Genomic DNA, 13,996 nt, shown 5'->3' on the forward strand with positions numbered 1-13,996 from the left:
GGAACTGGGGTTCAAACATCATCTCTCACAGCTTTTGGCTTCTGCAGTCAGATATGACTCTGAAGATATCCTTGTTGTGGAGTGGAGAAAGATGCAAGACTTGCCTCCTAAAACTTGTCCAAGAAGCTGACACATGGGAAGCACTGTGTTCCTAGTTCCTCTGCTCCCAGGGCTCCTTCTTACCCACTCCTCCTGTTTTAGCAAAACTGGGAATTCAGTGTTATTTTGGGTGAGTGGCTGCAAATGTCTCACATTACCCACTTGGATCTTGGCAGTCATTAGTATTTCTTCTGCTTGTCTTGTGTCTATCTGCTGCCTTGCATTTAAGGAGTCCTTAATAAGATTTTAATCTCTAGCAAGTCTTCTTTTCAAACTGAAGTAGAGCAAGGCTTTTCACTTTTAATTCAGTGTGGAGTTCTGTAAGAAGTTGGAGGGTAGAATGCAGAGTCAGTGTTGCATGTGTTTGTGGTGAACCAAGATCCCTTCACCACTGGTCCACTGCATTTGCAACATTGCCTTTACATGGACAGATCCTGAGTTTGACTCATTTTCTCCTTTCAGAGGCTCTTGCAACTGATGAATCTCCTGTTTTGGCTCTAAGTTTTGTCATTGAAGTAGAGACCAAACATGAAATGTGTTGTGCCAAAAGAAGACAGCTGTCTACTATGGCTAATGTATGCTGCTCTCAAGGGTTTAAAATTAGCTTTTAGGGTTTTTTTACCTGTGAGTGCAAATTTTGCCCTATTAATTGCTTTAAGGATAAGGATTGATATTCAGTTGAAATCAGAAGTTTATTGGGAAGTGATAAACTTTAAAAAATAATTATCTGATCAGACCACCAAGGAAGCAAACCTCTAGGATTTGTACTGTTTGATATCTTTTGGAATTTCCTCCATTCCTGTTGCACTGTTGTACAGATCTTTTTTTTTTGAAGTGATACTATGAAGATTAACATTGGGGTTGTGTGATAGTAGCTTTCTGTGACTCCTGAGTGAGGTACCTGTCTAGACAGGTATAGAGGAACAGAGACATGGAATACTGTGGAGCCTTGGAAGTCTGAGCTTTTGGAGAAGCCAAACCCTCATTGCTGAGCCTCAGCAGTAGATTGAAGAGCGTGATGATCTTCATCTTTCTTGGGATGTCTGTAGATTGAAGGACCACAGATAGGATGGTTTGGGTTTGACTTGTCAGTAAATTTAAGAATTTAGCTAAAACAAAGCCTTCAGAGCATTGTATTGTTTGAGACTTCACAAAGGCAGAGGCTTTATCTAAGTGTTCCTAAGTGGTTGTTTCTTTCCCTAAAAAATACTATCAAAAGTGTCAGGATGCAAAATAAGGACCCTGGAAGGAGAGGGAAAAAGAATTCTTTTGACCCCTATTTTGTGGACTTCTACTGATGGGCAATGAATTACTTTAAGCTTTAATTAATGGTATTTTACATTACTGACTGAGTTATGAGAGTTGTCATCTAACTTCAAATAAAGCTTTTTCATTACCTAGGGATTCAGCATTTTTAAAATGAATGTACTTAGCAATACTAATAAGAAAATTAATTTTAAAGTTTCTCTCCTGAGAAAAATATCTTCCCTCTGGTAGAGTTCCTTTAGGCTTCACAACAGTGTAGTGTGCCTAAAGAAAATCTCATCACTTTGCATTCGGTGCAGATGGTTAAACTCACTTTCTGTGCAATGACCCTCTTTTGGGCAGTGCTGTTACCTGAGGAAATCCCTGCTTGATGTTCTGCTTGAAGAACTCGTGCAGGACTGGGCAGGGTGTGGTGTGGTCCAACAGGCTGTGGCATGTGACTAACACAGGGCTCAGGGACATGGATTTTGTCCTCCCGTGTGCACGATGGTCCTTGGTGTGTGTTGGGAGGCTCTGAACCATCTGGGCATGAAATGCATTTCTCTACATAGCTCCCACCAGGCTGCTCAACCTGTTCTTGGCAGCACAGCTGCCTCACTGCTCTGCTGCTAACAAGGTGAATTAATTGCACATCTGGAATTCCCAGGGTTGCATTGCATTCCTGCCACTGGGAACCAGGCGCTAATATTTAGCTTCCCACCACACTGTATGGTCCAAGTTTCAACACCACCACATAAGCTCAGAAAGTTAGAAGTTCCTGCAGAAGGTCTTATAAATACATTAATGTTTAATTTTCTTGTATCTGCTGGGGCTGATGTAGGAAAGCACTTTTTCCAGGATACTCATTTGACATTATACTGTCTCAGCAGTATCCCCACTTCAGCAACTCTGTTGGTATCTTCTCAATCCTTCCTTTACAAAGCAGCAAAGTAATAGCTCAGTCTGGAAACCTCCCTCATACAAAACAGTAAGGAAAGACTGTTCATGTATCCATTCTTTTTCTTTTTCACAATTTTCTCTGTTCCTGGATTGGTAGCCTTTAGCCTGTAGAAGGAATTTTGATCTATAGGTAGCTTTCCAAATTGAGGTCTGGTGTGGATACATTGAGGTGTTTTGGAGCCTGATGTGAAGCAGATCTGACTCTTCTAATCTGTCAGTTAAATCAAGAGCTGCAGATTTTGCAGCTGGACATATCAGGAAGTCTGGACTTAGCCTTACCTTTGAAGGGTCAGCAGGGAAGCATCCGATTTTATTATCTTTGTTCATGGTATTCCAAAATAATCTTACAGAATTGCTTCTGTCCCTTCATGCTAAGCTGTGCTACCTTCTTAAGTACTTGTGTTTTTTGGCTAAACTCTTTTCTTAGAACTAGCCACTGCATTAAGTAGTACTTTGTCCTTCATGTGTCTCCAGATGGGACGTGTGGGTGAACATGAACTCACACACTTGTGTGTTGAACACACCGTGTGACTTCCACAAGCTCTGGCAGTGTGTACAGATTATTCTCCAGAGGCAAAGTTGAAGGCATATTCTGGCTCTTACGTGTGAATCAGGAACTGGAGTGCAGTTCCTTCTCTGCTTCAGTAAAAATTTGGAAGAGCTTTGCTTATAAATTCCCAAAACATAGTTGAAACATAACTCAGTGGCAAGCTTTGTTTTGGAAATGACCTCGCTCCAGCAATGGTTTTGTCAAGTCTGTTTATCCCAATTTCTTCCCCAGCTTAATTGTGTGAGAAAGTAAAAACCATTGTGTGTGTGGGTGGTTGAAAATGGGCTCTATGGATATTGCTGCAATTTGGGTTTCATAAATAATGGTAGCTTGTGCATAAGCCTGTAATTGACTGAAAATGCATTAAAAGTTAGTATGAAGGCAGGTCAGCTGCTGCTTAAAATCCATTGCTGGAGTCTCTTGGGAGGAGGGGAAGATGGAGAGGCAGGAGATACACAAAATGTGCAGCGTTAACAGTGCTATGCAAATGTACTCAAAGTTAGTTTTCTTAAGTGTTTGCTGAAAAGAGCAAAACTTAAATACTTGAGAAAAGAAAGCTGTTGATTCTGCATCAGGCCAGGTGATGGATGCTCACAGCAACAGTATAATTCCCAAATAACAGTGCTGTTAATTATGGCCTGTGTCTGAAAAAAATCTGGGGCTGGTGAGTGGGAGTTGGAAAGGCTGAAGGGAGAGTAAAACATCAAAATTCCAGGGAATTCAACGTTCTGTGTGAAGAACATTTCTGGCCTCTCCGTGGCTGTACAGCCAGCAGTGCGTGAGTCAGTCTGGAGGGTCATGTTACTCCCAGAGCTGCTGAACTTGCTGCTGCTAGAGCACTCATTGTATATAGATATATCACTTAATTTGTTCTTAATTAAGCTCAACAATACGAGCTGTGTGCTTTTGATATCTAATTCAGATAGGAGCAAAGCCAGGTGTTAGAGCTGTTGCAGGCTGTCAGCACATGTGGGTCAGGGGTGAGCGGGTAAAGTGCTGCCTTTTGACAGGGGAAAAGGCTTCAAGATGTTATTTAATAGAAATTAGCTGATTATCATAAGTGATGGAGCCATTGAAGTGGGTGGAGCAGCAGTGCTCCAGTGGGACCTGGTGTGCCCACTTCAGGAGTGCTGGGCCTGGAGCAGGGGGCATCTCACTCACCTACACATATGGGCACCATACTGAATAATTTTCATGCTGCCTTTGGTCAGGACACCTTTGGCTCTGATCATCTGGGTTTGTTGAACTTCTGAAACTGAAGCATCACATGCTTTGACTTAAGGTGTGCTGATTGAAAGAGCAGGGGGAGGACATTGAGCTGCTGAAGGGTGAGGGTCCTGGGGGGGGTATGCAGAAGGAAAACAGGCCTCAGGAAAACCTGCTGACGTTCCTGCACTAACAACATTCACAAAATGCTTTTTATTTAATTTCCCCCCCCTCAGAAGTCAGTAAAATCTAGTTGTCCTTTAAGGAAATGGTTTCACAATTCTCACCAGATTATCTGATACTACATTTCTTGCAAGGTACTGCACTACAGTCCAGTAGACTATTTTCTTTTAACAGGAAATCATGTTTTTACCAGTTGGCCAAATATTTAAAGAAGCTGTGACCTCAGTTTTCTGTAGCTATTTAAACTTTTGGAGTTTGAAAATAGTTTTTAGTCTCTTTCTTCTCAGCCATTCTTCCATCCCCACATCTCCACCTGTGAAAAGGTGCAGTTGTTTTTTTATTTTTTTTCCTTTTGCTTCTTGGGTAAAACTCCTGTTTTGTGAGAGTAAACTCCCACTTTCCTGTGTTCCTTCAGTTGTGGCAGAGACCTGTTTTCACTCATACCTATTGTGTATGGGTTGTGGAGGGGCTTCTGGACCTTTGATACAAGCAAATGAACTTTCCAAAGATCCCAACACACGGTAACACCAATCTGGCTTGTTTTGGTGCTGATACTGGTGGCAGGAGGTAGCTTTGCAGTCCCAATATGTGAATGAGATGGAGCCCTCCCCAAAATGGCCCGTGGCATCCTTGATCATCTGTGATCTGCTGTGCTTGCCAAGCATAAAGGGCCTTTTAAAAATGAGCTTTTATCATTTGTGCTGAAAAAGGACTTTGAGGCTTCCTGTGCAGCTAGGATTTTTGTGTTGGACATGGGATCTTCCCAGTCCCCAGTGAATAAACACAGCTGGCTGTTTTGGGAAATGGACTTAACATCTTTGCATCAAAGCTGTACAAATAAGACATCAAGCTGTACTGAATTAATGGATAAGGTTTTCTGACTTTTACACTGACTTAGAAGTGATCAAATAAAAAACTGCATTTTTCACAAGGCTGCCTTCAGTCCAGAGCAGGGGGAAATAAGCCCCCTCCCCTTGGATACATGACTAAAACAAGCAGCCTCAATGACCTATCAATGTTGGATTATCATGCAATAATTTACTGGGCAGCCTTTTGCTGTCCGGAGCCGCCCACGCACAGGAGTCAATGGTGCCTTTGTTTGGGAGTGCTGGAAGAATGCATGATCTAATGGGGTGGTGGGAGTTTGCCTTCGTTCCAGCGTGCTCCAGGCTGTGCTCATTCCCCCAGTGTCCCAAACACGTTTCCTTCCTCTGTCCCCATCTTAGAACGGGCTCCCAGAAAAAACAATCCATGTTTGTGTCTCTGTCAGGCTTTTTTAAAACCCCAGCACCCATCTGTGGTGGAGCTCCACATGCCAGAATCTTTGGTTTGGTGGGGCATGGTTTAAGAAAAGATTGTTAAAATCCTTCAGGCCTTTCTTGATATGCACATACATCTTGAGGCTCTTCAGGTGAGGACAAGAAATAAACCTAAGATTTATTATTACTAGTTTGTGTTCCTGTAAAGGCCACAGCTTGGAATGTGAGAACTGTTGTCTGTGCTTATGCATGGAATTATTTCACTAGTGGAATTCCTCAGAAAGAAATCCTTTGCTTTCCTTTTTCAGATACTGGATATTCCATTTGCTTGGGCAGTACTAGGGCTCTTATCTTCCTCCTCCTCTACAAATTTTCTCAGAAGGCTAGGATGTAGTTGTTAAAGGACATTTGTTCTAGAACTTCAGAAATTTCTTGATTTTGGTCATAAATGTGGCTTTTTCATGCACAGGTGATGCAAGTGATACAACTTAACACTTATGTGTCCTGCAGGTGTTGGGCTGTTGTTGTTTAATGAATGTACTTCATTCCGAAAGAACAAGTGTCTCCAGGTGTTTATCACTCTCCTCCCCTCCTTATAAACTCTGTAAAATACTGTGGTAGCTGAGAATTTGGAGTGGTTGGTTGACTCAAGAGACAGTGATTGGTCTTGAGGAAAACCTTGTGAGCTTGATGGCTTCTGTCTGCTGACATACAGGTTTCTGTCCCCTGCTAGGAACACACTGCTTGTGTGAGGTTCTGGGATCTGTGTGTCTGGAAGAATCAGAGCCAGTCTGTTTTGCTCATGGCTGGTCCAACATTGTGCTGGGTGCTGGGAGAGCTGATGGTTCAAGAAGGGCAGAGTTGAGGCAGGAATAAGGGTGAATGGCATGGAGCACATTGCAGTCTAGTAACTGGGAAAGCTGGCATGTTTTCCTGGGAATGATGGGGAAACAGGTCAGAAGAAAAAGACAAAATGAAATGCCAGTTGTATCTGATTGCTCTCTGCCGTTCACTGCAAAATGGAAATTAAATCCAGTCAAAAAGTACTAAGTAGGCTCTATTTGTTACTGGGTTTGCTTTCAATTCTTTTAACCTTTACTGAGAGACATAGGTTGTCAGTAAGTACCTGTGTGAGAAAAGCTGCCTTGAAACAGGAGCCAACCAAAAGAGAAACAGTAAAGTTTAACCATTTCATTACTGCCCAGTGGATTTTGTAAAAAACAACTCTGCAAAGGTTTGGTTCTTTGCCCAATGCAGTCTTCTCAGGTGGATTATTTTTCCCCTTGGCAAAACTCAGTGGCTGTATGCAGGAGAGGTAGCATCGATTCTTTCCATGTGCCAGTCCCATGTGCAGGGGATTCCAGTGGACCAATAATGAAGGAGCCTGAGTGTCCTCTGGGCTTATCTCACCCAGGCATCTGCTCACAATTCAGCACTTGTAGTCACCATGCCAGCTGGCGGGACAGTTTTCCTGATGTAAATTATCCATCCGTTCTGAGGGGCCTGAATACAAGGAGGTCTTTTGTGTGTAGAATGAATTCCTAACTTCAGGGAAAAGGGAGGAGTTTCTGAAGATCTGAATGGCATTGGCTTATATGGGTTTTAGCATGGCACATTTCCTGGTGGACCTTGGGATACTGAATTTGGAGATGACCCAGCTGGGGGAGGGCTGTGATTGCTGATGACATCTGGCCAAGCCCAGCAATGTGAGCAGGTTGTGAGCAGGTTGTTTGGAGCAGCATCCCCTGAACCAAACAGTGCTGAACATTTTCAATGCCACTTCTGCTGCCTCTCCAGGCACAGAACTTGCTCGTTCCTTTGAATCTGTAATTGCAATATTGTCTTGAAGGCTTGTATGTGTGCTTGCTTACAGTAGAGAAAGGGATTAAAGAGTTTTTTTTGTGATCCTGAATTGTAAGAGGGGGCTGGTTATTGTGTCACCTTGTCACTTGCTGGTGAACAGCTCCATGCCTCAGAAAAGATGCAGTTTTAAAATGTGTGGCTCATGATTTTGAGCTCTGGATACTTTAAAACACACATCAGGTTGCACTTGTGAAGCACTAAGCTCATGGTCACTGATTCCAGCACCTGGAGTTCCTCCTGCAAAACGGATCTGTCACTTCTCAATACACACAAGGAAATACTACCTGAAGCTTGACACTATCAGACAGTTCTAAGCCAAACTGAACTCCAAGTCAGTACTGGCTTCTAGGAAGAGGAGAACAATGTCTTTTTGTCTTCTAAATGTAATGTTTAAAACTGCCTTTCACCTGGTTATTGCTGTCACCATTTTTTAGTGTAATAGCTGTATATGTTTATTCAGTCCAGCAAGACATGAAAGCAACCTAGGCTGCTTATCTTTGCTAGAAAAAGGCTCTGCAGCCTCAAAGAACTGCCAGGCTGTTAAGCACAGTATTTATGTTCAGTGTGAACAGTGAGGAAACGTATTTCCACACTGTGTCAGCTGGTCTTGGGTAAACTCCATTGTTCCTGCTGTATTTACCCAGCAAGGCACTGCACAGCCTCTCTCTGTGCATTAACTGCATTCCTCTTTAATGCCATTAACTGCCCTGCTCAAGGAGTTATGCTGCCAGCTGCCATAAATGTCTTTTTCACGTGGGTTGCTCACTTGGGAGGGGTTTGAATGTATTTTCTTGGCCTGACATGTAAAACTGGAGATGAAAAAGGGAGGGTCCTTGCCGTTTAGCAGAAGGGGTTCCCAGGGATAAGGTTTTCATGCTGCCCAGAGCGCAGTTGGCATGTGCTGTGCCTTTAGCTGAGCCGGGCCTTTCAGGGAGCAGTAGGAGACCTTGTCAGGAAACAAGGATCCTAATTCAGTTATAGTGGAGAGCAAAAAAAGTAGTTATTTTCTGGGGCAAGCAGCCTGTGACCCGGGCTTTCATCTAGGGCAGAAAGTTGTGTGTGTGAGTGAAAGCACATGCTCAGCCCCCTCATCATTCCCAGGATTCTTTTGAAGCATTTCCTCCCCATCTTGATGAAGCCTGAACACAGGGGTTTTGCTTCACACCAGAGGAATGCAGTACTAGTAGAAAACTAACCACCCCAATTCAAAAGAGCTGGGTATTCCTGACAATTCAGCTGACACTGTTTAATGAAGTGACCTTCTTTGTTGTCTCTGGCTTACTTTTTATCTCCTCTTGACTTAGGGAATGGCTGCTCTTGCCTGATGTTTTCCCATTTTCACTTGTCATTAAAGTTGCCCAAAGAAATCCCACCAGGGCTGACTTTCAGTGTTAGATTTTGTTTTCTCTTACCATGTGAGCTCTCTCATTAAGCTGATGACACTTTTACTAGTAATAGAACTATGATAGTAGTTGTGATTTTTAGTTGCTCTCCATCCAAGATGTTGGTGAAATTCTGGGATAGGCTGTCAAGTTGCAGATCAGCACACTGGGGTATTCATGCAAAAGGAGGAAGTATTTGCTTCCTGGGCCCCTTGCCCGTTACCTGGAAAAGGTGTGAAGTGTATCCTGGGTTTGTTTACCATGGAGCTGAAAAAGATGTTTGTGTGTCTCCAGCCTATTGTCTTGTGTCTGTCTTCAGTTTCTGTGTGTGTGCTTTGTTCCTACTTCAAGCATATTTTGCCTTCAAGTGCAGAGCTCTCTTTGAGAGAAGAGCCCACGTAGTAAGAGAAGCAGGAAAGCTGGGAGGGTCTGATCTGTACACAGGATGCCTGCTTCTTACCTTTATTGCAATTCATGAGAAAAACACTCCAAATACACAGGAACAGGATTCATCTCTTGTATTGGGCAGGAAGGGGAGGGAATGCCTAAGCTAAGTTAGTGCTGAGTGTTGATCCTTTGGAAGAAAGCAGATTGGCTTAATGGTGGTGCTTGCTTCTCATTTGTCTTTTGTATGTAAGAAAATCTCATTAAATAATCAACCCCAAACCAGCAGTGAGCTGGTACTGAGCAAGAGCCATGATTGTGAATGTCTAGCTTCCAGTCTTGTGCTTGGGTCTTCCATAATACATGATCCATGCACACGTGATATAAATAGGAAAGGGTATTTTCTAGGAAGTATCAGGGGGCTTGTATCTGTGTGATGTCCCAGCTGTCCTGCATGTCACACACAGACAATACTATTTGGTGGGTACTTTAAACACCAGATTGGTCTTTTTCTATTCTTGGGTGTCATGGTTTGACACTGGCCAAATGCCAGATATCCACAAAGTTCACTTACTTTTGTTGCAGCTGAGCAGAGGAGAGCGGAAAAAATTAACAAAGGGCTCATGAGTTGAGATAAGGACTGGGAGAAAACACTTTAAGGGCAATACAGGTTCAATTTTAAAGTTATAAAGTAAATTTATTATTAACAGTCAGAGGAGGATGATGAGAAATAAAATAAGCCTTTAAAACACCTGTTTTCCCCCAGCCCCTCCCTCTTTCCCGCCAACAGTGCAGGAAGACAGGGCATGGGGGTTTTAGTCCGTTTGTAATTCAAGATCTTTTCCTCTTCACTCAGGGAGAGGAGCCTTTTTTCTGTTACGCCATGGGGTCCCTTTCATGGGCAAACAGTCATCCCAAAACTGTTGTGGTGTGGGTCACTCATCCACGGGGTGCAGTCTTTTAAGGGTAGGCTGCTCTGGTTTGGAAGCAAGGGCTTTTTCTCTCTATCTCCATTCAGGTCTCCCACTAGATCACAGCTTTCCCTGCCATCCACCCACTCCAGTGTGAGCACTTTTCCCATGGGCTGCGAGTGGATCTCTGCATCCCCTGTGGACTTTGTGCATGACAAGGGGACAGTTTGTTTCACCATAGCCTCACCACGGCCTGCAGAGGAATCTTGGCTCTGATGCTTGAAGCATCTCCTCCCTCTCTTTCTTTTCCACTGACCTTGGTGTCGCTGTGTTGTTTTCCCTCACACGTCCTCACTTCCTCCTCTTCTCTGACTAGATCAAAACCTGCTGTTTGTAGGTACCGTTGCCAACGAGTTCCACTGATTCCAAGATTCTTGTGAGATCCGGCGGTGCCGAGAAGTCGATCTCCTCCAGGTTCCACTCTGGGGAGTCGCCCGCCGTGTTTCCACTGCCGAGCACGTGGCCCCATTGCCATTGCTTGGGCAGCGGCCGCCGCGGTGCTGGTGCTGTTTAACGCCTCTCTTCATGCGGGTGCCGGCAGGAGAAGCTGCCACCGCTGCCCTTCTGCCTGCAGCACGGCTGGCTGGGGCGGCTGGGCAGGCAAGGCTGGTGTGGGCCGCCCCAAGGTGGCGGGGGCAGCCGCAGCGCGTTGCCGCGCACCGCGCCGGGGTTGGCCCCAGCAGCAGCGATTCGCCAGCCCTGGGAAAAAAAAAACTGTGCGAAACTGTATGTGTGCTGTTTTGATTTTCTTCTTAAATCTGTCATCACAGAGGCGTTACCAACCTCTCTAACTGGGCCAGCAGCATGTACCATCTCCAGAGCTACCAGAGATTGGCTCTCTGTTGGACGTAGTGGAAGCTTCTAGCAGCTTCTCAAAGAAGCCACCCCTATGGGCCCCCTGCTACCAAAAACCAGGCTGTGCCAAGCTAACACATTGGAGGATATAATTTTTCAGGCGCTGTATATATTGATTTTTACTTTATTTTTTTCAGATATGTTGATTTCTGGACCCTTTGCTGTGCTTCTCCTGCTACTTTGGCTCCTCCCTTGTGCCATACAGGCTTTGGGTGCGGCATGCCTAATGCAGGCTGGCCCCTGGCCTAATCACTGGGGGGCATTCAGGGCAGCTCCGTGGTTCGTGACCGAATTCACGGCTGTCGGTGTGTGCGTGTGTTCTATGAGGACACTCTGTTCTTGGTGCATGGTGCCTCTGGTCTGCTCTCACGTGTGAAGGAGGTGAACACTTCAGCAAGTGCCAAGCCTCATGTTAAAATTTAACATGGTACAATTCATTCATTTTACAAGTTGAGGTTAAATCTGTGTTACTTTTGCGGGTTGAAAAAACCTGTTTCTCAATCAGCTGAAACTCTTCTAGTAGCTTTTTTTTTTGGATCAACGAAAGAACTGGTGATGGCTGCAAGTTCTGCTTAGAGCACTGTTTTTCTTGGAAATGGTGGGAGCATAAAAGAGCATGGCAGGGACTAAACACCCAAGGTTTTATTCCAAACAAATTCAATGTTGTTTTAGCAAGCTCCCAACATGCTCCAGGATGTCCTAATTGTACACAGTCTGCTTGCTGAAGTGGAGCAAGAACAGCTGGTATACAGCTGTATGCCTGCTCCTGGGAACCCTTGGCCAGTGTGGTTAGCAGACGAAGGTGGCTGAAGAGTGTTGTGGCCCTTTTCTCCTAATGGGTTCTCTCAGGGATGTGACTCCCCTGGGCCGTTGGTTTATGTGCCTGGGGGTAATGCTCAAGCCACTGGAAAAGAGTCATGAGGGAGGATGATGTGCTGACTGCCACAGACCGGTTAAGAGGGGAACAGAGGGCAAGGAGGTGGATTTTCTTTCATGTTTCTAGGCGATGGAGAACATGGGTAGCTTGGAAATCATTGCACTCTGATCTGAAAAATGCCTTGGTGACTTTAGTCAAATGATGTGGGAAACTTAAACCTCATTTTGTTTTTCCCAGGGAATGAGTAGAAGAGGGCTGTAGTTGGTAGGTTCAATGCTGGAGGAAAAGCTTTGTGAGCTGTAAAAAGATATTGAAGTATTGTCTATGTAGGGAAGAAGCAGAGGTGCAAACCAGGCTCTACAGTGTGACTTGTTCCTCTCTGGTTAATACTGTTTCTCCCATGCATATGTTTGGGAGAAATATCATCAAATGTCATTATTAACTTGGGCCTGGCCTTAAATACACACAAACTACTCATGGGTCTGATGTAGTCTGTCATCTGTTAGGGATGTATGCAGAAGAGAATTGCAGCTTCTGAAATGTGTTTGGTTGCACAGAAGCTTATAGGTCTCTTTATCTATATATTCAGCCTGCCCTCAACTTCTGTTTCAGTTCCTTCACCTTGTCTTTGTTTGGAGATACTATACTGGCCTGGAAGAGACGCTTCTGGTGTTGCTGGACATGCTTATCCTTCTGGATAATGCTGGGAGATGTTTCTCCAGAGAGAGAAATGCAGTGCAGCTCTTTCCATTCTTTGTCAGTTTTGAGTCTTTCTCACACATCTCCTCTCCCCCACAGGAAAAGCCTTTGACATCACGTACGTGCGCCTCAAGTTCCACACGAGCCGGCCCGAGAGCTTTGCCATCTACAAGCGCACGAAGGAGGACGGCCCGTGGGTGCCCTACCAGTACTACAGCGGGTCCTGTGAGAGCACCTACCACAAAATCAACCGTGGCTTCATCCGCACCGGGGAGGACGAGCAGCAGGCGCTCTGCACCGATGAGTTCAGCGACATCTCCCCTCTCACCGGAGGCAATGTGGCCTTCTCAACGCTCGAGGGGCGTCCCAGTGCCTACAACTTTGACAACAGCCCTGTGCTGCAGGTATGTGAGCAGGACTGTGTCAGTCAGGTGGTCTGAGTTGAGTCTTCCTGTTGAGTCACTCTGCGTGGTGGCTTTGTGCCCACTGGGCTGCACTACAGCCCTCACTCATAGTGAAAGGCCCTTGCACAGCTAAGTTGGGATGGACAATCCACAGAGGTGCTTTTGAAGGAAAAGTTGAACTCTTGAGTCTATTGATAGTAAGTTTATGGTGCAAAAAAGCAAACCCACTGGCTTTAAGGGTGATTTGTCACTAGGGATCATGGAAGTCTTCAGAGGATGAATGTAAATCTCTGCCAGCTTAGACAGCAGCTGTGGACATTCTGCTGTTGTTTCAGATACAAGGACAGAGGAAGGTAAAGTCTCAGTCCAGTTAATATTTGAGGCATCTGCATGTACATTTCAAGCAGAAAAAAGTAAGAAATAGATGATTCTTCTAAATACATGAAGCATTACAGGAATCCCTACCATGTTCTCTTACGTGTGTTTTGAGGCAGAGAAATTTGATTTTATCCTTGGTGTTTTTCTCTTACAGGTGGCTTGGCAAGGGGGTTTTGGCAAGAGTTTTTTGTTGTTGAACATTCTTGAATGCTTCTTTTGCATTCATGGGAGTGGTTGGGCAGTGGTCAGGAGCATACTAGAACACCAGTTTATCTGATTTACGTGCCAGTTTTTGTGTTCTGCTTGATGACTTCTCCAGTTTATATTGCAGCAAGGAGCTAAAGCTGTGGGGTTTGCCTCAGTGTTCCTTTCAGAGCTGTAATTACCATCACTTCCCTTTGCTCTTAGAGTAGCAGGAGTAGTCTGAGACAGGCTCCCAGCAGGCTCAGGGCTTGCCTGTTTTCAATTCCCAGGCAGGAGAGCAGAACCTGGTGGGGTTGCTTCTGCAAACTAAAGTGAAATGAAAAAATAAGATTAATGGGAAAGGACAAAGACCTTCTGAAGTGGAAAAGAACCAGTTTGGCCACCTCATTGGTGTAGCCAACCCCTGCAGAAAACCATGTCTTATTGTTAAGGTGAATAAGGAGATTTCAAGTTAGCAATTGTATAATTTTCTGATAA

At 44.6% G+C, this 13,996-nt stretch overlaps 1 protein-coding gene across 1 annotated transcript in view; it reads left to right on the forward strand.

Annotated features, from left to right (window-relative positions):
- The window catches only part of LAMC1 (laminin subunit gamma 1), a 67,090-nt gene that overhangs the window by 30,070 nt on the left and 23,024 nt on the right, over positions 1–13,996 (forward strand). The window contains exon 2 of the mRNA XM_053949943.1: positions 12,633–12,937. Coding sequence (XP_053805918.1) covers positions 12,633–12,937 — 305 coding nt within the window. The remainder of the gene's footprint in view (positions 1–12,632; positions 12,938–13,996) is intronic.

Source organism: Vidua chalybeata, chromosome 9 (genome assembly GCF_026979565.1).
Source record: "Vidua chalybeata isolate OUT-0048 chromosome 9, bVidCha1 merged haplotype, whole genome shotgun sequence".
Lineage (NCBI taxonomy): Eukaryota > Metazoa > Chordata > Aves > Passeriformes > Viduidae > Vidua > Vidua chalybeata.